The sequence below is a fragment of the Galleria mellonella genome, unplaced genomic scaffold (assembly GCF_026898425.1).
Source record: "Galleria mellonella isolate WM207_F2 unplaced genomic scaffold, CSIRO_AGI_GalMel_v1 utg40, whole genome shotgun sequence".
Taxonomy (NCBI): Eukaryota; Metazoa; Arthropoda; class Insecta; order Lepidoptera; family Pyralidae; genus Galleria; species Galleria mellonella.
Window position 1 is genome coordinate 6,647,106 of NW_026442094.1, and position 22,693 is coordinate 6,669,798.

Genomic DNA, 22,693 nt, shown 5'->3' on the forward strand with positions numbered 1-22,693 from the left:
AAAGAGTAGCAAAATTTCCCTTGGAAATAGTACGTAAATCCGTACATTCGTGGCTAGACAGACAAAAAGGCCTGTATAAAAGCCAAAGGTGGCAATTTCGAATAGAATATTTTTTTATTTTTTGCTGAGACTTTAATAAATATATAGGTATAAATTTTAGTAATATTACATTATTTCATAAAAGAATGAATTTTAATTTTTAACAGAACTTATGGCTGGACTAGGTATATAGCTGTTTGTTACTGTTTCACACTCATAAGCTGAACGAATATGAATGAAATATTAGGACAATGATACTTTGTATCCTAACTTAACATATAAGACAATTTATATACTAATGCCATGCAAACAAACCCGTTTTACATTAATATATGCGTTTTATTAACTGTTTTATACCCGTTGTTATTAAGATCAGTTATAAAATATTGTATGATGTTTGATATTAGATAACGCTCTATATATGGGAGTCACTAAATGAAGTGGTACTCAGGAAAACAAATGAATAGTCCAAAGTTCAAAATTTAGAATGCTCGTATATTATTCAAAATACCTATTTTATACAAAGTTGTAAAGTTTGACAGTTTACATATAATATTTAGCTTAACATTATCAAAATATTGTGTCATTCACCCTTATGTGCTTGTCGTTAAAGAATTGAAGTTACGATATATAGATATATTATTAACCGGACAATGAACCATTTAAAGACTCTTTAATTAGATTCAGAACATCTACATATAGTAACTCTTTTACATCCCTAGCCAATAAATAGTCCATGTGAGAAAATCTATCCCATGGAACAGTTATAAACTTAACTAAATTTGGCAATTTACTTATAAGTTTTTCGACATCTTCAATTGGGCCGAGCCAATCATTGAGACCATAGAAAATTACCATAGGTGCAGTTATTTTCTCAACAGGATAATCAGGTGGCGATAATAATCCGTATGTCGCTAAGTTTTCCAATTTACCATAATCAAATCGTCTAAATGTTCCTGTGTTTATAATTTGCGCATAATGCACTAATTGCTTAGTCGCTATACCTGCAGGCATATGGCCAAATATCACGGGCAAGGCAGTAGCATTTATCTGTGCATAATCAGGACCCATCAGAAGGAAAACAATACTATCGCAAATTATTGCAGCTGTTGCTGGTCTTCCACAAAAGGTGTTCGTTAAAAATTCCAATAATACGTTTCTTGGCATAAAATCATATATACCTAAGGCTTTTAAGTTTGCCCACAGAAAGGGATATATAGCACTAAAAATTTTCAAAAGTGGACTCTTGGTGTGAGACAAAAATGACACCGCCGACAGCGCTATCATTAGTTTTATTTTATCATTGTATTCCGGCCTCTCTGAACACATCACGAAGTAAGTCGTCGTACCCTGTGAATGTCCGATATATACCAGTTGTTTCTGATTAGTTTTATCCAAAGCATAGTCAATCATAGCTGGTAGATCGTAACGACCAATCTCGTCCCAGCTGAAGTCCCAGAACTCTGCGCAGGACGGCGACAAACTAATGTGACGTCTAGAATGTACATTACCACGAGCGTTTCCCAACCACACGTCGTAACCAGCATCGGCAAGTAAATAGGCAAGTCCATTGTTGGGTCCAGTAGTTACGAAGTCATCGGAGCTACACAAAATTCCGTGCATTACAAACACAACGGGGCCATCGCTTGGTATCCGGAACATGGTCAATATGTACCCATCGCTGGACAGCACCTCATGCTGTTCCACAGGATACCCGTATTTGTTTAATAATTGCGTTATATTTAGATCAATATCTTCATTGTATTTGGTCGATAGGTACTCACTGTAAATAGATTCAATTGCTGTAATGTTGAACAACTCGTCGGGTGCTCCACTGTTTGCGTATTCTTTAATTTCCTCAAATATGTCATCAGTAATAGAGGCAGAGTCTCTTTCAAAAATACTACAATTTTCTCCATGTGCAATATTTAGTAGTTTCCATAATAAAATGAATAAAAGACTTCGAGTTATCATTGTTTAAAATAAAAAATGTTCTTCATAGCCGAACTATTGTCACTAAAGTGTCTAACTGGTGTTGCTAAATGTATACTAGTAATTAATATTAAAAAAAAATTATATAGGTTTATTTATCAGTTATCAAATATGCATCATTACATTTCTGCCAACAAAAGGCTTAATTTAAGGCTTATATTAAAGTCGTCATTCTTATCTTTATATTATGCAGTTTAATTAATTCACCACTGCATATATACGTAGTACATTACTAGCAATTAACATCTTATCTATTATCCAAAAATCACTATGATCGTGGAACTATATAGTATGAAACCATAACACCATAGTCTTCAGGAATGGTGCTACATAAAAGAAACCACATACATCACAGTATTTTATTATATAACCGTAGTTCATCTCTATAGGTTACCACATTCCATTAGATGGACCGTCAGCTTGTTTGCTATTCTATATTTCATAAAAAGCATACCTCACGTGTTATACACACACACATATTTTTTATAGTAAAATTATTCTTGGATTAAGTTATTTTGTATTTATAGTAGAAAGGTAATTGTTGATGGAAATTCGAAAATTATTCATTTATTTAGTGTTATGGCACCATTTAAAAAATATATATTACACTTATGAAGTACAAAATGTGGTTTTATCACTAAAGCAATCTCTTCCAGACAAGCTTTGGGTAAAGGAGAAAGGTAAAAAGACGGTAGCTATTTGACGCAAGAAGTGTTTTTCTTATAACACAGAGGGCAAACGAGCATGCGGTTCACCTGATCTTAAGTGATCGTAAGTATCGTCGCCCATGATCACCCACAACACCAAAAGCATCACAGGTGTGCTGCCGGCCTTTTAAAAAGATATATGCTCTTTTTCTTGAAGACTATGATGTCCTATCGGAAATACTGCTGGAATTTGATTCCAAAGAGTGATTGCGCATGGAAGAAATGTAAAAAAGAAAAACGCATAAAACATACGCAAATAAACATAAGCATACCTAACATCTAAATGCTTATAGTATATATTACACAAATAAATGTATAATAAATATATCTAATACGATTACATTACACACATTTAGATATTTAGATATATACATATTGTAATACTATTCGTATGCCATATGTATATATATATATATATATATATATATATATATATATATATATATATACATATATGACAAGCAGATATGAAAGGGCAATAGTGGAAGATGGAAGATGGCTACTAATTGAGCGCTGCATATTATCTTTATTAATTCTGTATCTATTTTGGGAATTCTTTTTGAAATAGTTTTATTTATAAGTTATTATATTAGAATTATTATTATAGAATAAGTTTTATTCCTGCTTTAGTCTTGTTTTATTTTGTCGATTTTTTTTTAATAAATATTAAACTTATCAACAAATAAAAGTTTTCTGATAACAAATTTCCAATAACGAAAAAACGCCGATTCAAAAGCATCTAATTAATAAAAAAATAGGTAGCGAACGATAATATTAGTTGTACAAAAAAAAGATCAGAGTAAAATACACATAAAATATATATACATACAATACACAGGAGGTGAAGATGTTACGCAATGTTTGCTGAAATAGTCCTCGTTCAGTGTCATGCTGCAGTCGAGAAGCTACAGCGCTGATTTTCAACGGAAGCTCTTCGGGTAGGAATTAATTTAATTTGATATGGAAGTATGCTTACGTACATAATATTGAACGTATATAACTTACTCTCATTCCATCATTAATAACATATCTAACTTTATATATGTAAAATTAACGGTCGATTTAACTAATTGTATTTTTTTATTTATTAACAAGTAATTGAACCGACAGGCGTTGTTTATGAAAAACTATCGGTAGTTAAGAACAATATGTATGGAAAAGAAATAAGTTTTAATGATTTTCAAGTAAATTTTCCCAATTAGTTTCTTAATAAAAACCTTCCTCGGACTTCAATGAGTATTTGAAAAAAGATTAACTAAAAAGAATCGCTCGAACAAATGGTAAAGCATTTGTTAAAGTTATACTCGAGTTTTACGCTCACCTTTACATTAAAAGATTTATTTTTATTTATTTAGATTAATTATTTAAATACCATTATTACTTTACCAGAGGGAGACTTTGTACAAAAGTTGTTTGCTTGGGCACCTCTGTCCCATTCGTGTTTCTACTGAGAAGCAGTTGTGTTTTGAATAGCTGTTTCGGTTTGAAGGGTGGGATATGGCAGTGGATTTACAGAGTACAGAGGAATAACACCTGAATCCTCAGGAATGGCAACGCATGGGGGTATCACAGCGTAACAGTATACTCTGTTACGTCCATGGTACTGTTCATGTCTATAGGTGACGGTTACTACTTTCCATCAGGTGGGCCGTCAGCTTGTTTGCCATTCTAAGTTGTATAAAATAATATTGAAAAAATTGAAAACATAATATATTTGAGGAACAAATTATATCAGTTATATATATATATATATATATATATATATATATATATATATATATATATATATATATATATATATATATATATATATATATATATATATATATACTTTTTTATACTTATACTTTAATATAATAGTATGAAAAATTGTAATTAACGGGTAATGTATAATAATAATTCAAAAGGTTGGTTGTACACCTGCAATGCCTCTGGTGTTGCGGGTGATCATGGATGACGGTAGTCACTTACTATCAGATGAGCAGCGTGCTCGTGTGCCCCCTGCGTTATAAAATAAAAAAGTAGCAAACCTACTTATTTATTTTTATTTAAATATTTAGGTATTCACTTACCATCAGGTGAGCCGCATGCATGTTTGCTGGCGGAGCACCAGTGAAGGGTGATAGATGAGAATGAAAACAGGCCAGTTAGCCCATCATGATGAATTCATCAGGAATTAACCATGATAGTTTCCAGGGGGAACCGCGAGGAGGTCGACCTGGTTGGGTAGATTGCTAGCAGTGGGATTCTCAGTCTCCATTACTAACAATCCCTTTCCCCCGGATGGGCAACAGTTTCCCTCTTAAAACATCGCCATAAGCCTAACTGCGTTTACCAATCCAAAATTTTATAACTTTTTGTTTTACTTATACATGTAAGCAATAGTTATATATATTCATATATTTGTGTTTATATGTACGTATATATGTATATGTATGTGTGTATACATATATATAATAATGAGGTAGGATATATATTTACATTATTACATGTATCACATCTCCATATTTACAAATAATAGAATTTTCATCGCTTCCGATCAAATTAATTATAATTACTCCTCTCCAACCAAAGGTTGCCTGGAAGAGATCGCTCTTAGCGATAAGGTCGCCCATTGTTTTCTCATTGTGATTATTTCTTGTAATTGTTTATATTTATAATAAGTTTACTATTGTAAGCTTTTGGAGGAAACAATAAAGAGTATCTATCTATCAACCCACCTGCCAAGCGTGGCAACTGTTGGCAATATCCCAAATGACAAGGGCTTATGGGGAGGCTGACGTTCAACAATGAACAGATAATACCATATATGAAGATGGTATAAACGTTCTACATATATCTTATAATATGATGTATGTTTGTTGAAAATGCCTGAGAATGTGAGAATGACAAACAAGTTGCCGGCCTACATAATGGAACGTAATAACCTTCACCTAATAAACATTAACCACACCATGGCATCACAAATTACCAGTTATGCGTCACCCCTGAAAATTAAGGTATTATACTTCTTATTTGTAAGATTACACAGTACATTTTTCTTTTCACTCGCTAAAAACAACTTTACTTTTTTTTTATTTTTCTGTGAATACATTTATATTATGGTGTCTGAAAGCTTCTTATTTATTTATTTTCAACCGATTTCAAAAAGAAGGAGATTCTCAATTCAACTGTATTTTTTTATGTTTGCTACCTCATAACTCCGTCTATCGTAAACTGATTTGGAAAAATCTTTTTATATTTAAAAAACGATATAAATTGGTTCTGTAAAAATGTTATCAAAATCATTTCAGTTGTCTAGTTTTCCAGAGGGAGACTTTGTACAAAAGTCGATTGCTTGGGTACCTCTGTCCCATTAGTGTTTCAACTGTGAAGCAGTTGTGTTTGTATGGCTGTGTTTCGGTTTGAAGGGTAGGATATGGCGTGAATTTACAGGGTACAGAGGAATAACATCTGAGTCCTTGGGAATGGCAACGCATGGGGGGTATCATGGGCGAAACAGTATACTCTGTTATGTCCATGGTACTGCTCATGTCTTTAGGCGATAGTTACCACTTTCCATCAGGTGGGCCGTCAGCTTGTTTGCCATTTTAAGTTGTATAAAAAAAAAATTAAAAAAAGTTTTTAAATCAAAATAACTGGTTTCACTACAATTGAACTCGGTTTCTTTTTTGTGAAATACAATTTAAATATATTTATTACTATTTAAAGACATAAATAGATGATAGCATATATCACCTTCATCCTCTATTTCCTTTGAAGGTGTTATGATAAAATATTGAATACATAAGATAAAATTGAAATGAAACAATTTAAAGAAGCGTTCTACTATTGAAATTTAACATTTTTTCTAAAAAATATGGATCGACAATCACAAAAAATGTATGCCTCTCATACTAACATTAGTAATCCAGTTGTCAAGTATGAGACGTTCTACATTTTTGTGTCGCTTCTCTTCTCATTTCATATTTCTTCAAGTAAAACATTTAATTTCACTAGTAGAGCACAATTTGAGGATGCTATGGACTTTAACTTCAAGCCGAAGTAAAAAAAAATCTTAAAATTATGATAATAATGTAAATTCCAAAAGAAACTCACTTTAATGTAAAAATATCTAATATTACATTTTGTCAATTTAGGAACTAAACCAACTAACGCCATATATTTTATTTAACAAAAGTTAATAAAGATATTTAATATAAAAATAAAAATATTTTTCAGACTTTTCAATCTTAAAAGGACCATTTATATAAGTATATTGATCAATTAGGTTAGATAGAACATTTACTTGTAGTAATTCGTTTATATCCTTGGCAAGTAATATGCCCTTATATGCACGTCCCTCATACTGTTTCAATCATATTAAATGTTTCTTTGTACCAGATACTTAAAACGCGTTACTCTCAAATTTCTGTTTTTACAGCAGTCCAATTTTTATATTATGCAGAAGCGATTTTCTATCGGCCTGTTGCTTTACTGACGACGTCCTACTTCGGTCGTGCGCTTTCGCTGTAGGTGTTGCTACTTTTAACTGTTTCTCGATTAAATTCATGACATTCGTGTATAGCAATTCTTTTACATCCTTAGCATATAAATAGTCCATATGGGAAAAACTCTCATAAGGAACTGTATTAAATTTCAATAAATTAGGTAATCTTTGTACAAGTTGTTTAACATCATCAATATGACCAAACCAATCGTTAGCACTATAGAATTCCACTACAGGTGATGTAATTTTTTCAACAGGATAATCAGGAGGCGTTATAGATCCGTATATCAAAGTATTTTTCAAGCCATAATCGAATCGTCGGAATTTTCCTGAATCTATCAGCTGCGCGTAATGTATTAATTGTTTCGTCGCTATACCTGCAGGTACGTGGCCGAATATTACGGGCAAAGCTGTTGCGTTTATCTGTGCAAAATCTGGGCCTGCCATAAGGAAAACTAAATTATCGCACACTAATGTTGCAGTTGCAGGAGTTCCACAAAAGGCGCTCGTAAGGAATTCCAATATTGCATTTCTTGGTGTAAACTCATACACGCCAAGCACCTGTGCGGCCTTCCATATAACTGGAGATACCGAACTAATTAATTTCACAATCGGACTTTTGGTATGAGATAGATACGACACCGCCGATAGAGCTACCATTAGTTTTATTTTATCATTGTATTCCGGCCTCTCTGAACACATCACGAAGAAAGATGTCGTTCCCTGTGAATGTCCGATATATACCAGTTGTTTCTGATTAGTTTTCTCCAAAGTATAGTCAATCATAGCTGGTAGATCGTAACGACCAATCTCGTCCCAGCTGAAGTCCCAGAACTCTGCGCAGGACGGCGACAAGCTGATGTGACGTCTAGAATGTACATTACCACGAGCGTTTCCCAACCACACGTCGTAACCAGCATCGGCAAGGAGGTAGGCAAGTCCGATACCGGGTCCAGTAGTTACGAAGTCATCAGAACTACAGAATAATCCGTGCATTAAAAAGACAACGGGGCCGTCGCTTGGTATCCGATACATGGTCAGTACGTACCCGTCGCTGGTCATGACGTCATGCTGTTCCGCACGGTATCCGTATTTTTTTAATAACTGCATTATATGTAAATCTTCGTCTTCGTTATATTCAGTTGCCTTGTACGCACTGTAAACGGAATCAAGTTCGGTGATGTTAAAAAATTCGTCCAGTGTTAATTTGTCAGCTAAACCTTTTATATTTTCAAATACACTATTAACAATTTCACCAGAGTTTTGTTTAATAATAGTACATTCTTTTCCATTTGTGGTTTTTAGTACTTCACATAATAGTATGAAGGTAACACTTAGAATTATCATTGTAGAAAAGAAACAATGTGTCTTGTCGAGCGATATTGTAACATCTGATACCACAGCCGCGTTAATAATCAGCAAAAGATTGTTCACGACCCATTTTTATACACTTCAGTACCTATTAATTACACATTAATAACTAAATTTAATAATTAAGTATTTATCAATTACCTACAATCAACACGTATTATTAACCATTTTCAAGAAAACGTGCGATAAACCATTTTAACATATCGCGAGTGCTTCACATTGGGAGTGGATATTAAAATAGATACTACATCTACTTAAGTAGTAAATATAAAACAAAGTCTCTGTCCACATATGTTTATCTGCGTTCTGGACAACCGCACACCGATATCGAAATAGTATTGTTTTGTTTTCTAAAATCTTTATTGTACATAATTCATAGTGAATACATTAAACGATTTAATATACAATAGCGGACTTATCCCATAAAGGGATACCTTACAGTCAATCAACAATAATCAACAGTATTAGTTAGGTTGTGATATATAGTGGTATAGGTAGGTAGTATAGTGCATAATAGTGTATAAAAATAGTTTACTTAACAGTGCTTGTAATATATAGAAAAGTGCATAAAAATAGCACAATAGTAATAGGCTAGTGCATAACAGTGCATTGAAATAATATTCGTAAAATGATAGAACGGTATATGTTTGATAGAGGAGGACAGAAAATCTTTGAATATATAGACATATTGATTCGGCGGCAATCTAACCTTGCCTAGTAATGGCACAAGTCGTTATTTGATAGTTTCGATCTATTTTATATGGAAAATTTTAATAGTAAGATTTTATAACTTAAACCGACAGATACGTACAGTGTAATTTATTTTATTTGCCGTGAAGCAGTTGTGTGTGTACAGAGGAATAACACCTGAGTCCTCAAGAATAACAACGCATATGGGGTATCATGGGCGAAACAGTATATACTCTGTTATGTCCATGGTACTGCTCATGTTTATAGGCGACGGTTACCACTTTCCATCAGGTGGGCCGTCAGCTTGTTTGCCATTCTTAGTTGTATATAAAAAAAAAGAATTGTATAGAGTTCTACCTATATCTATAATTTCACTAAAATAAAATTTGTAAATTAGCGTAAAATTTCACATTCAGTTGAATATTGTTTTTTTTTTATTCGAATTATTGTAATTTTATTATTAGCCAGTATTTATTGTTATTAGTGTGGTCCCTGTGGAGGTCGTAAAAGGTGACTAGAAGATACTTTATGACCAAAGGATGGGCAGCAGCGAGAGGCTGCTGTTTTAAGACATCACCAAAGACTCACTGCAGATGCCAACCCACCTGCCAATTATAAAATATCTTACATGTCTATATAAATTAACGATTATTGTATTTTGTGGTTAGCAAATAAATTATTAAAGTAAACCAAGATATGTCCTAAAGCCCAACATAATAATATGGTGTATAAATAACGAAAATCTTAGGTAGCAAACATAAAAAATACAACCGAATTGAAAACTTCCTACTTATTTTGAAATTGGTTAAAATAAAATTAATTAAATTACATACTTTATTCTAGAGGGGTTGGCTTTGACTTTTTATTAAGGGGAAAGGGCCCATGGGGCCCAGATCCTAAAGATTTTCCGAAGGCGATTGCACTGCGCCTCGTCTATTCGCCTTGAGTTTACCAGTGACTTGAGAGTCTAATACATACTTTGCGCATAAAATAAGGAACAATATTATGAGTACCCTTGGTAGGCTGCCTCGATGTAACGCGTTGGAAGTTTTTTTTTTTATGGGTGAAAATGGTATAGTAACCCCGCCTGCGTTAACAGGATACGCTGGCGGAGCACCAGTGAAAGGTGATAGATGAGAATGAAAACAGGCCAGTTAGCCCATCATGATGAATTCATCAGGAATTAACCATGATAGTTTCCAGGGGGAACCGCGTGGAGGTCGACCTGGTTGGGCATATTGCTAGCAATGGGATTCTCAGTCTCCATTACTAACAATCCCTTTCTCCCCACACGTTAGAAGTTATGATTATGCACTTACCTAATGTTTATTTGTAATATTAATTACTACTAATTTGATTCGAGAATTATTTTGTTTAATTCCGCTACCATTAGTATCTTTTAAATAAATACCTACACTTAATGTTAACAGAGATTTAAAAGAGCAACTAATGAGTTTCTTATGAGCTCTTCTCAATAGATAACAACTTTTCGAAACCTGCAGTAGATTTAAAAAAAAAATATGACAACTTAAAAGTGCTTGTAAGCAAGATTATTTGAATAAAGGTGAGAACCTGAGTTTGTGTCACCGCCAACACTCCAAAGATAATCACCACAATCCATATGGGAAAAAATACATAAGAAACTTTTTACATTTTAGTATATTTGGTAATATAGCTGTAAGTTTTTTCACATATTTAATTTCTTCTAACCAATTATCGCGACCACAGAATATCACCATAGGTCACGTATTTTTTTTTATCAACAAGATAATCAGAAGGCATAGAGCAGTCATGTCAAAGATACGGCCCGCGGGCCGCTTCCGGCCCTCGAGCTCAACATAATTACCTACCATCTTTTATAACTTTGATATGATTTTTAACAACCGTATATTATATACTTTTTTTTTTTATACAACTTAGAATGGCAAACTAGCTAACGGCCCACCTGATGGAAAGCGGTAACCGTCGCCTATAGACATGAGCAGTACCATGAACATAACAGAGTATACTGTTTCGCCCATGATACCCCCAAATGCGTTGACATTCCTGAGGACTCAGGTGTTATTCCTCTGTACCCAGTAAATACACACCATATCTCATCCTTCAAACCGAAACACAGCCATGCAAACAACTGCTTCACGGTTGAAACACGAATGGGACAGAGGTACCCAAGAAATCGACTTTTGTACAAAGTCTCCCTATGGTAACTTATATAATTTAATAAATAAAATGTTATAATAATTCAGTTCTTTTTTTTTTTTTATTTTCAATCTGGCCCACCTACACATTCAAAATTTAATATATTTGTTGTAAAATTGAGTTTGACACCTCTGGCATGGAGGAAATAAACATAAATAACAATGTTGTCCTAATCATTACCAAATTGTCTAAATGTCTTAATTGCGAACAATGTATCTACTAATTATTTGGACGTTATCTTCATATCACCTGTTAACTTCCCCCATAAGGGTTTTTTTAATTGGTGATAATGGAATGGTAACCCCGCCCGCGCTATCGGTATACGCTGGTGGGGCACTAGTAAGGGATGTTAGGTGACGATGAAAGTAAATCAGTTAGCCCATCTTGACGAATTTTACCAGAATTAACCAGGTAGAACCAAAACCAATGGTTTCCAGGGAGAACCGCGTAGAAATCGACCTAATAGAGTGTATAGCTAGCAATAGGTCAGTGAGGCCCCAACCCTGCAGTAATTGTCACGCTTGACAGGTGAAATTTACATTACCACGACCGTTTCCCAGCCACATATCATGACCAGCATCGGCAAGAAATCTTCACAATGACAGCCTTTTACAGGGTTCATGTCTCTGTCTTAAATGAATATCGGTGTGTACACCATTTGACGTTACCGTGATCTAATATTATTTTAACGACTAACAAGTATAATCTATTGTGGAATGCTCTCGCTCGGCTGTGAATAGATGGAGACGCATTGCGAGGACCTCAGTCGCGAAGGAGAACCTCATCGACGATCCACTATCATCATAAAAACCACGACCACTCTGTCAAGAGTGTACCACTGAAGAGAGAGTATAATCTAAATTTATAATAGAAACTAGGCAACCTACATTTAGTTGTCAGTATTTTGCAACATAGTTTTGTTAAACTACCAAATAAAATTTTTAATTAAAGAAAGTTGTCTTAGATTCGACCCCAGTGACTTATTAAGCGTCATAATGCTAATAACATATAACTAGCTACACGAACGCCATAAGACGGCCATTGCACAACTTTGTTAAATTACTTAAGTAGATATTTTGTTTGCGGTCTTTTGCACGTTTTGAAATAAAATTAAAAGAAAGAAAAATATTTATTTCGTGCATAATAATAATAACAATTACAAACTAAAACATAAACAATTATAAACTTAAAGAAAAAATAAATATAAAATAAGCTTACTAGGTGTAATAGAATTTATGCGACCAAAATGGTCACCACTCAGCTACGAGTAAGTGTTTAGGCATTCGTACATAACGCCTAAACGCTGATTTTCTATGGGACCAATGGGAGTGGTAGATGGCGCTACTAAGTAGACATATTTTTATATGAATATAGCATATACAACTATTTACCAGCATAACAATAACAATTATGTAATATTTTTGTAAACAATTATGTATTAAATTTGCCTCTATTTTTCTTGTTCTGTACTTCTATTTTAAATGAAATATAATTAGCTAATATATATCGACTGTGAAGACGAAGATGTGTGCATGTTGGGAGGTCCGTGGCTACTACGTGGGCCGGTGCTGGCAGGGAGCCGGTCTAATTCCTTGCTATCAGATATGTTGAAGCGTATAGCAATCATATATGGTAAAAAAAAAACCAGTGCATGTTGCCAGTGATGACCTATGGCACCGAAACATGGTCCTACATGGTTGTCCATATACAAAAGCTTCAAATTACTCAGCGAGTTATGAAGAGCGCTATGCTCAGATTTTTTTTGCCTGACAGAATCCGAAATGAGGATATCCGCAAAAGAACTAAAGACACCGGCATAGCTCGTGTACTCAGTTTAATTTGAAACTAAAATTAAACTGAGTACAACGTGACGAATTCTCGGAATTGTTTTTTTAATGAACTACATGCATACATGATTTTTAAATGTAGACTACCGGTCTCATTATGAGACTGGTAGTCTACATTACTAACAATCCCTCCTCCCAGCCAGACAATTTAGTATCAGAAAACTTGGAGAGACACTAAGCACCCATTAACCACTAGTAATTCTCCTTTTCCAGCAAAACGACCGCCCGTGGAGGAGACAGCGTCGTTCCTACAATCGCTGCTGGCGTCTCACGGACCCAATTACCTGGAGAAACTATTCGGCAGCAAGGCAAGAGACGCGTTAGAGCCGCTAGGTGGCGTTGAAAAGGTCGCCATTGCTCTATCAGGTATGGTAAATAAGTTTTATATATTAACGATTACGTGATGGACCAACAACCTGGTCTGGACTGCCTATATGATTGATAATATCGGCAGGCTATAATAAACTAACTACCTATGACTGACAGACAGATCAGCCAGCCATTATTGTAATCATTGTTACGTTAAATCCATACAATTAACAAATATAATTAAAGTCAATATTGGTATACGTTATTAAGGCAAAAATGAGGAATCATGAAGGCAAATTAAATATTATTTTGATTTTATACATATGAGAATGAATAAGTATGTTCTTATTTTATCTCGTATACGTGGTGGCGATAACATATCTACCGACAGATTCATTTGTCACTTGTTTAGAAGTTAAAATAGTAACTCCGCCAGAGCTGTTAAAATATGCTGACAGTGTATCTATTAGGAATGACAGATGACAACGAAATATTCAGTTCTTCCCATAGACTTAGTATAGCGCACTATATACTTAATAATCTAAAATTAAACCATAGGGACGAATGAATTCGTCGAAATTTAACTAGGATGATGTCCAGGAAAAGCCACGGACCGTGTAGAAGTCAACCTGATAAGATAATATTAGTGGCAATAGAACTACCATACACTATTTCTAACAATCTATTACCTTCACTTCTCTAGGAAAATAGAGTTTTTTTATAAACCATTAGTCACAAACTTGATGCATCCAAATAGAATAAATTAGTATAAAAAATGTGGCCCAGTGTCGTATGTACTATTCAAAAAGTACAGGCGCTGATTCATACACATGTATGGGTTTAAGCTTCATAGTAGTCCAGGAAACAATAAATATTCATTCACTCCGGATATTGTCAATCAAATCACGGATAGTCGAAATATATGTATGTTCAACAGTGCACAGTGCACGTAGAATGAGTAATATTAACGTTACAATAAAAATCAGAGAAAATGACTGTGTCAACATTGTTTAGCTATTAGAGGATTGTAAAAAAATGATCTTCAAGAACTTCGGTCCTGTTTGTTTTTGCCCCCATACAGCGAAACTAAAAAAAAAACACTAGAAAGTCGAATATAGCAGTGAAATTACAGAGTATAGAGACAACAAAGTCCTCGGGAATGACTACACATGAAGGTTACCATAGGCATCACAGTGTACTCGTATTTTATGAAGATATCTCAGGTAGCAACATGACATCTGCAATTCAAATAAGACGTCAGTTTTAAATGATTTTAGAGTCGATGACTGAAAATCGCTGTCAATATGACGAATAATTGATTCTTGGGTTGATGATCTTGTCTATATGCGACCATCTTAACTTCTCGTAATGTAATTCGTCAGCTTGTTTGCCATTTAAAGTTACATCTAAATAAACCTATTTAATGAAATCTCTAAAAATAGACTTCTAATTGCCACATAGGCATGGCTTATGAATAGTATGTATTACGATGGTTATTTTAGTAGATACATAAAATAATACGAAATGGAAATTGATTATATATTTTTAATTTTTCAGAATCTCAAACCATCGAAGATTTTGGAGCGGCGCTTCACCTAATGAGATCAGATCTGGAACACCTCCGCTCCGTGTTTATGGCGGTTGAGAACGGCGACCTTGGCATGCTCAAATCTCTCGGCATCAAGGACTCAGAGCTCGGTGACGTCAAATTCTTCCTGGAAAAATTGGTTAACACCGGTTTTCTTGACTGAATAGCACCGGAGTCTGCCTCTGAATACTACCATGTCGTCCAATTTGCCCCCCTCAACCCCTCCTTCTACAGCTACCTTCCTTATGATTCTGTGAAATATCGAAGAAAGTAAATCGATTGTTTCCACAATCTTGTGCGAATGTTTGTTATTTGTGTTAATTCATATTGCAATAATGGGAGACGACTGTTAGTCATCAGAACCGACTTCTACAACCGGCCACGTAGACTCGGTCTGATCCTAACAGTTTTTCCCGCATATTACTTTGCAGAAATATACAGGCAGAGGATATTGATTTTTAAAACGCCTTAGAATAGGTATATTTTTGTATAGATAAATGCATTACTCGAAAAACGTTTAAACGTTTTCTGAACATTTAATAAACTAAACCAGACGATAGGTTATGCTGGGGACTTCTCGCGTCATCGTCACTCTATGTGCATATGAGCTCAATATTTCAAGAGAGTGCAGACTGTAACCAAGCGTCGTATCTCCTTCAAATATGGATTTTAAAAGCCATATAGCGCATTTGACTGATGAGCCTGGCCATAACCTATTGGATGTCGTGTATGTGTGTGATTGTACAGAATGTATGTCGCCCCTTTGGTGATTACTTACTCCTAAATTATCTAAAGTCAGAGGCGACTCCGTAGAAAACAACGTCCATTCTAAGCGAGATATAAAGCTAAAAGTCGGTTGATTTCGTTTGAGTGAGTCCTTAGATTATAAATTATTATGAATCGTTGAAAGAATGTATGCGCTTTATATCTGGCTTTTTGAAAAATCCAGAATAGGACCATGGATACATATCATAAACTTAGAGCGTAGGATTAAATACATATCATAGATTATAATCAGTAGTGAATAAAGTACAATTATTTTAATATGATGTGTATTGTAGTGTTTATGAAACATTTTATAGATCACTTTTAGTAGATTTTTTGTCAACATTGAAATAATATAGATAGTTGAAGCATGTTAAACGGTGCTGCACATCAAACATATCAGAATTATGTGATTAATAATAAATGTTAGATTATTGTGTGTTATTTTTATTATTATAGTACCTAGGTACGTATAATGTAGTTGCAGAATTAGGTAGCAATTTGATCTTCGTCACAATATCTGACTATTGTCAACTAGTGTTACATCCACCTTCGTCATGCTCACTGTATTGTTTTCAAATCTTCGATGTTGTCTATAGTGAAACTTTTGTCAAATGCGGGCTAAAAAGACAACGAATTACAATGTAACGTGTTAAAATTATATCAAATGATAATACGTGATGTGATATTGGATATCATTCGTGTTTACCTAGGTAGAATGGTGACTTCTGGAACTCTAATTACACGACAACATTTAGTCATTTTAGAGTCATCTAAAACGCTAAAGTTGACGTCTATTTAGAATCGTAGACGTGACCATACCATCCGGGTTAAAAAAAAAACAGCCATCAGTAGATTTTGGCGATACATCAATAACGTACAATTAGCTTCATAAAAAAGAAAGGAATTGAAAAATTTGGATGTTTTATTAGCATTTTTAAATTTGTCAAATTATTATAAAAACTAAAATATCTTTTACTTCTTCAGATCAAGTCATTAATGACATAACACGTTGGAATAATCACGTTGGACCTTTTATGGGGTAGACAAGAGATACTCTCTGGTTATATTTAACTTTTGTCATTATAAAAAATTAATATCCATACAATCTCGAAAACATGTTACTAAGGGAATACTATTAATAAAATTTTAGATGGATTTCTAAAATTATTACTAATTACTTAATAATAATATATAAAATTTAATGTACCCTCTTTATGATTTTTATATGACTTCAAATAAGTTAGTATATATGGGAGGGTTACAGGATATCTATACAGCTCTGAACTGATTTGGATTTTTTTTTTTTTATATTGGTTTCCTTCGTGTTAGTTCCGTATTAATTTTGCCATAATTGAAATTCTGTTTTTAACAAAATCTTAAATTATGAAATCTTTACAACAATGATATATGAAGCTGACTGTACTAGTACTGTACTAATTTTAAATTAAAGATCGTTATAAATAAGTGGTATTGAGATAGATAAGAGCGAGCTCGTGATGGGATGGATCCTAGAGACATTGTGACCGATTGAAGATTACAGCCTGTATTTGTCAGAAGTTGTATGAAACCAAATGATGTTCCATCGCTGAATCTTCATAAACGATAAGGTACACCCGTAGTTTCTCAATTTGACAAAGCGTCGATCCTATTACTAGCGTTTCATGTTTACTATTTTAACTACATATATAGATAGTGTTTAAGCGAGTTTATAAATAACTATATAGTTTAAAATTAGATTATATTTTAACTTGCGTCAGATATAGCTAACAATTACTAAATGTCTACAAAAATGATCTTTGATCTCTAATAGTCGATATTATGTGTTTTTGACTAAGTATAAATGGCTTATTGTTCTTAATTAACAAATCAATAAATGATTCATCTTGAATTTTTGTTTCACTCGACGACATTTTTGACGCGATCGAGTTGGGTTCGAATGGACGTCAAATGTAACATGCTTTTGACGTTGAAACGACGTCACTCTATTTGGTCCCAATTACGTTAGAGGGTTACACCTGTTTGTTATCTATACTTATAATAAATCTGTAGAGAGGTCAATTCTGTACATGAAATATATTTCCAAAATAACTATCAAGGGGTGATTAGTGATAGTAAAATTTTTGTCTGTCTGTCTGTATGTTCGTTATAGAAACAAAAACTACTTGACGGATTTTAACGAAACTTGGTACAATTATTCTTCATACTCCTGGGCAGGTTATAGTATACTTTTCATCACGCTACAAACAAAAGGAGCAGAGCAGTAAAGGGAAATGTTGGGAAAACGGGAGAAGTTATCCCATTTTTAAGCTTCCGTCGCGTGTGCAGCCTTAATGGCCACTTTTTTAAATGTAAAAATATCCACCCGTGCGACGACGGGACGGGCCGCTAGTTATTATAATAAAATACAGAATACCGTTCATTAATACGTATAATTTTGAACTATATTTACAATACATTGTACCAAAATTGTACACTGCTATAAAATTACCATTTACTGTACATACATGCACCTATTTATAAAATGAAATTCTACTATCGTCAAATGCAACACGAATTATGATGAGTGAATAATTCCTTATATATATATTTTTTTTAATAAATACTTAAATATATAATTTATTCAACACTCATTCATATTAAAACTACGAGGCACAATTTGTAAACATATACCTAATGTAATTCAGCCCCTTTTTTTCAAAATCTATAAAAAAAATACTCTTAATTAATCAGCGACCACATTTATTTAGGATTTATAGGAGAGTAGAAAAAATATTAGTAGTAAGATATTTTTTTAATGGATGATAATGTAATGGTAACTCCGCCTGCGCTATCAGTATACACTGGCGGGGCACGAGTGGTTTCCAGGGGAAACCGCGTGGAGGTCGACCTGACAGGGTTTGCTAGCAATGGGGCCGTTAGTCCCCATTACTAACAATCCCTTACCCCCCGGGATTTTCAAATTATATCTGGTGACAAAAAGCAACAACAAAACTTTTCCTGGGACTAATACAATAGCAATGCACGATCACTTCGTAATCGTTTGCTGTCAAAGATAATGGTATACGTAACACGATGGCTTCCTTATGACTAGGTGGTCTCATACAAACAGCACCATTAACAATCAAGTGGCAATAGAGAGAACTAATCCATTAATTTTAGTTCCTAAATCGCTCGGCAGAGGCAGCATAGACGCTAACTCGCTAATCGCTTTAATAAAAAAAATGAAAATTGACACAAGGTCGAGAAGCGTATAATAAACAGCACAGGGACTAGTTACAATAGGCGTTTGAAACGTGCATAAAAAAGTACGCAGCGCTTCAAGCGTTTTATTAACAATCATTCAATCATTTATACAAAGAATTATAGTTTTCATTTAAGTCGCTGTTCTCTTTTTAAAGTTTAAATTATTCACTCATCTATTCCGATGGCATATGACAATAATATCTAGTTAATTAGTAATATTACAGTCTTGATGTAAAAACTGTGAATGAATCATGAGCACACTGCTTAATTCTTATGTGGACATGAATAACAGACACGAAACATTATAACAATTAAATCTATTCTTATAAACTAATAATAAATCTTAAAAATAAATTGGGCAGTCGAAGATTTATCATCTTAATAAATATTAACACTGATAAAAATTACATTAAGTGCCTTTCCATACGTCCATCAGTAAGATTTCACATAATCCGGTCATAAAATTGCAGGCGATTAATATAAAAGCTGCCACAAGTACATTTTGGTACATAATTTAAATTGTTCCACAGAGAAAAACAACGTCAGTTGTGGCAAAAATAATTATTTTGTTTTTAAAAACTAAACTACTGAATAGATTTGAATATAGTTTCCATGGGTTCAAGTTCCAATCCAATCTGTAAACAAACCCTTTCAAATAAAACAAACACCCAAAGAATTTTCAAATCAGATTACAACTGACGGAATTATAAGGTAAGAAACATAAAAAAATACAACCGAATTAGGACCCTTCCTTAAAAGTCGGCTAAAAAATGCTGCTGAAGGGCAACGAACTGATATGAATCGCCCGAAATCATAATAATACATCCAAATCTGTTCAGGCATTTAGAAATTACAATGACATTAACTCTCATACATACATACGTGGACCCTAAAAAAATTACTCCCTTTTTGGGTATCGTGTAAAAATTAGATACATTTCGTTTAAAGGGAAAGGGATTGTTAGTAATCTAGTCTAATTGTCCCCTTACTGGTAATATACCCTATCAGGGCGACTTCCACGCGGTTCCCCCTTTAAAATATCGTGGTTAATAAATGTGAATTCATCACAATGGGCCAACTGACCTCATCATCATCCTTACCTATCACCTCTCACTGGAGCTCAGCCAGTGTATACCAATAGCGGGGGTGGGGTCACTATTTAATTTTCACTCATTAAACATATCTATGTATGTGATCTTTCTTATGCATGCACTAGAAGAAATGTCAGATGCTGCTATCTCGCTCTATCATAGGCACGGGATAAGAATAACACCGACCGCATGTGAAATCGTAAACTCGAACATACGAATAGACACCTTATTATATTAAAGATATTTAGTGCAGATATCAATACAATTTAGTGAGCTTCTATAATTTTCCAATACAGAAGCCAACCACAAATTCAGATCACTATGTCACGTATAAAACAGAAATCCAATTAAAGCTCTTCATACTTAACGTAACAAATATGGGATAACAACGCAAAATCCACTTGTATATCATATTGAACAATTAACTGGATAAAATAAAAAAAAAATAAACAAAAAATTATTGCAGTTTTAAAAGAGTATTCCACCAATAAAACAGAGCATTATTCCCACAGATTTTTTTTTTTATACTACGAAGGTGGCAAAGGCATACAGCCCGTCTGATTAAAAACGGTCACTGTAATCTATGGATGCCTAAGACATTAGGGGTGTGCGCGTTGCTCATAAAAAAAGGAGGGAAAAAATAGATTCTTCCATACTAACAACTCCAGCTGTTAACTGGACGCGCTGTACATTTAGTAAGTAACCACTTTCTGTACGAGATGCTCAAACTGGTATGTTATTTCTCAACATATGTTTCATTGGAAAAATTGTTCACTTTTTCTATAGAAGAAAGTGAGATTGAACCTTCCTTTATCGCAAGAGATGGTACTAATTTCAATTTCATCTTATAGACGAACTATTAATTCTTTGAGTCACGAGATCTTTGAATCGATTTACTGAGAAACATAAAATATATAATACATAATATAAACATTGTGATGAACGGTCCCGGCAGCGAATGGGTCACCTTTTCCTTAAGAGGTGTCGTAAGAGGCGACTAAGAGAACTTAATGGGCAGCAGCGTCCCTTTTAAAACATATTTTTTATCTCTTCAAATACCTCTTTGAACATCAATTCTATGACTGGATTTCGACTTGTTATACCCTGATCCACCTGCACACCTGTTACACCTGCATCCAACACAAAATAAAACCTTCTTCAAATAAACATTAAAACGAAACAAATTAATAAAATAACAGTTGTTAAAAAGAGTACAAATTGAATTTAACACCAACAGTGCTTAGGTACGGTAAACGTTAATACGCATTGTGAATTTTTTCACGTCAAATTTTTTTCACATACATTTCGTATGAATAAACTATATTGAAATATAGATAGAATTCTTCATCTACAACAGTCCAATTTTTTTATTTTTGTGCAGCGAATCTGTATCATAGAACATAATTCAAAATCATTACTAAAAACACTAAAACAATATCGCGCCATTTTTTTTTAAATAATACACACACGTCAGCAATTGGTTAAACGTATCACACTCGACGCAATTATTTACTAGTGTAGATTATTTACATGATTATTACCAGAGGGAGACTTTGTACAAAAGTCGTTTGCTTGGGTACCTCTGTCCCATTCGTGTTTCTACCTAGAAGCAGTTGTTTGCATGACTATGTTTGACAGTGAATTCACAGGGTACAGAGGTATAACACCCGAGCCCTTAGAAATGGCAACGAATGGGGGGTATCATGGGCGAAACAGTATACTCTATTATGTCCATGGTACTGCTCATTTCTATAGGCGACGGTTACCACTTTCCATCAGGTGGGCCGTCAGCTTGTTTGCCATTTTAAATTGCATAAAAAAATGCATTTTCCTTATAGTTTCATTATGTTGGATAACAGAATCGTGGAAACGATCAAAATGTAAATCCCCAATGCGTAGTAACATGAACAGATAAATTATCCTGAGATATTATTAAACACAGACGTTGTTGGTGGAATGACAATGCCGTACGTGTAACATATAAAGTCGTCAACATAAAAAAAAGTTCAACTAATAATAATAATAATAATGTTACTTATAAGACTTTCTTATAAAGATTGAACACGAATTTTTTAATTTGAAAATCTATTAAATTAAAAAACGACTCTACCTCGTTTAAGATATTAACTATTTTTACAATAGAAATATTTCTAAATACGAGAAATGTTTCTTAGAACAAAGTTACAAGTAAATTAGGAATTATTAATAATAATAGCAAGTTGCTACTACCTGATTCCGGTTCTAAAACAACAATGTATCACATAATATCATAAAACTCCGTTTAAAATTCTGCAAACTTGCTAGAAGTTGTAATCCAATACTAGTGTGTTTTATGCTTAGACCATATAGATAGAGTGTCT

At 33.8% G+C, this 22,693-nt stretch overlaps 3 protein-coding genes across 3 annotated transcripts in view; 1 reads left to right on the plus strand and 2 right to left on the minus strand.

Annotated features, from left to right (window-relative positions):
• LOC113520278 (IDLSRF-like peptide) overlaps positions 1-17,887 on the plus strand; it is a 144,214-nt gene extending 126,327 nt beyond the window's left edge. The window contains exons 4-5 of the mRNA XM_052898029.1: positions 13,548-13,700; positions 15,201-17,887. Coding sequence (XP_052753989.1) covers positions 13,548-13,700; positions 15,201-15,394 — 347 coding nt within the window. The 3' untranslated portion in view covers positions 15,395-17,887. The remainder of the gene's footprint in view (positions 1-13,547; positions 13,701-15,200) is intronic.
• On the minus strand, positions 514-2,102 carry LOC113514796 (lipase 3-like). Its single transcript, XM_026898891.3, has one exon. It carries the CDS (start codon positions 2,011-2,013, stop codon positions 682-684), a length of 1,332 nt encoding a protein of 443 aa, XP_026754692.2. The 5' UTR covers positions 2,014-2,102; the 3' UTR covers positions 514-681.
• LOC113520277 (lipase 3-like) lies at positions 6,802-8,695 on the minus strand. Its single transcript, XM_026905553.3, has one exon. The coding sequence runs from the start codon at positions 8,572-8,574 to the stop codon at positions 7,156-7,158; it is 1,419 nt and encodes a 472-aa protein (XP_026761354.3). The 5' UTR covers positions 8,575-8,695; the 3' UTR covers positions 6,802-7,155.
• Positions 17,888-22,693: the final 4,806 nt, after the last annotated feature.

Excerpts from the sequence above, each read along its gene's own strand:
- LOC113514796 (XM_026898891.3), bottom strand. The coding sequence starts at position 2,013 with ATGATAACTCGAAGTCTTTTATTCATTTTATTATGGAAACTACTAAAT.
- LOC113520277 (XM_026905553.3), bottom strand. The coding sequence starts at position 8,574 with ATGATAATTCTAAGTGTTACCTTCATACTATTATGTGAAGTACTAAAA.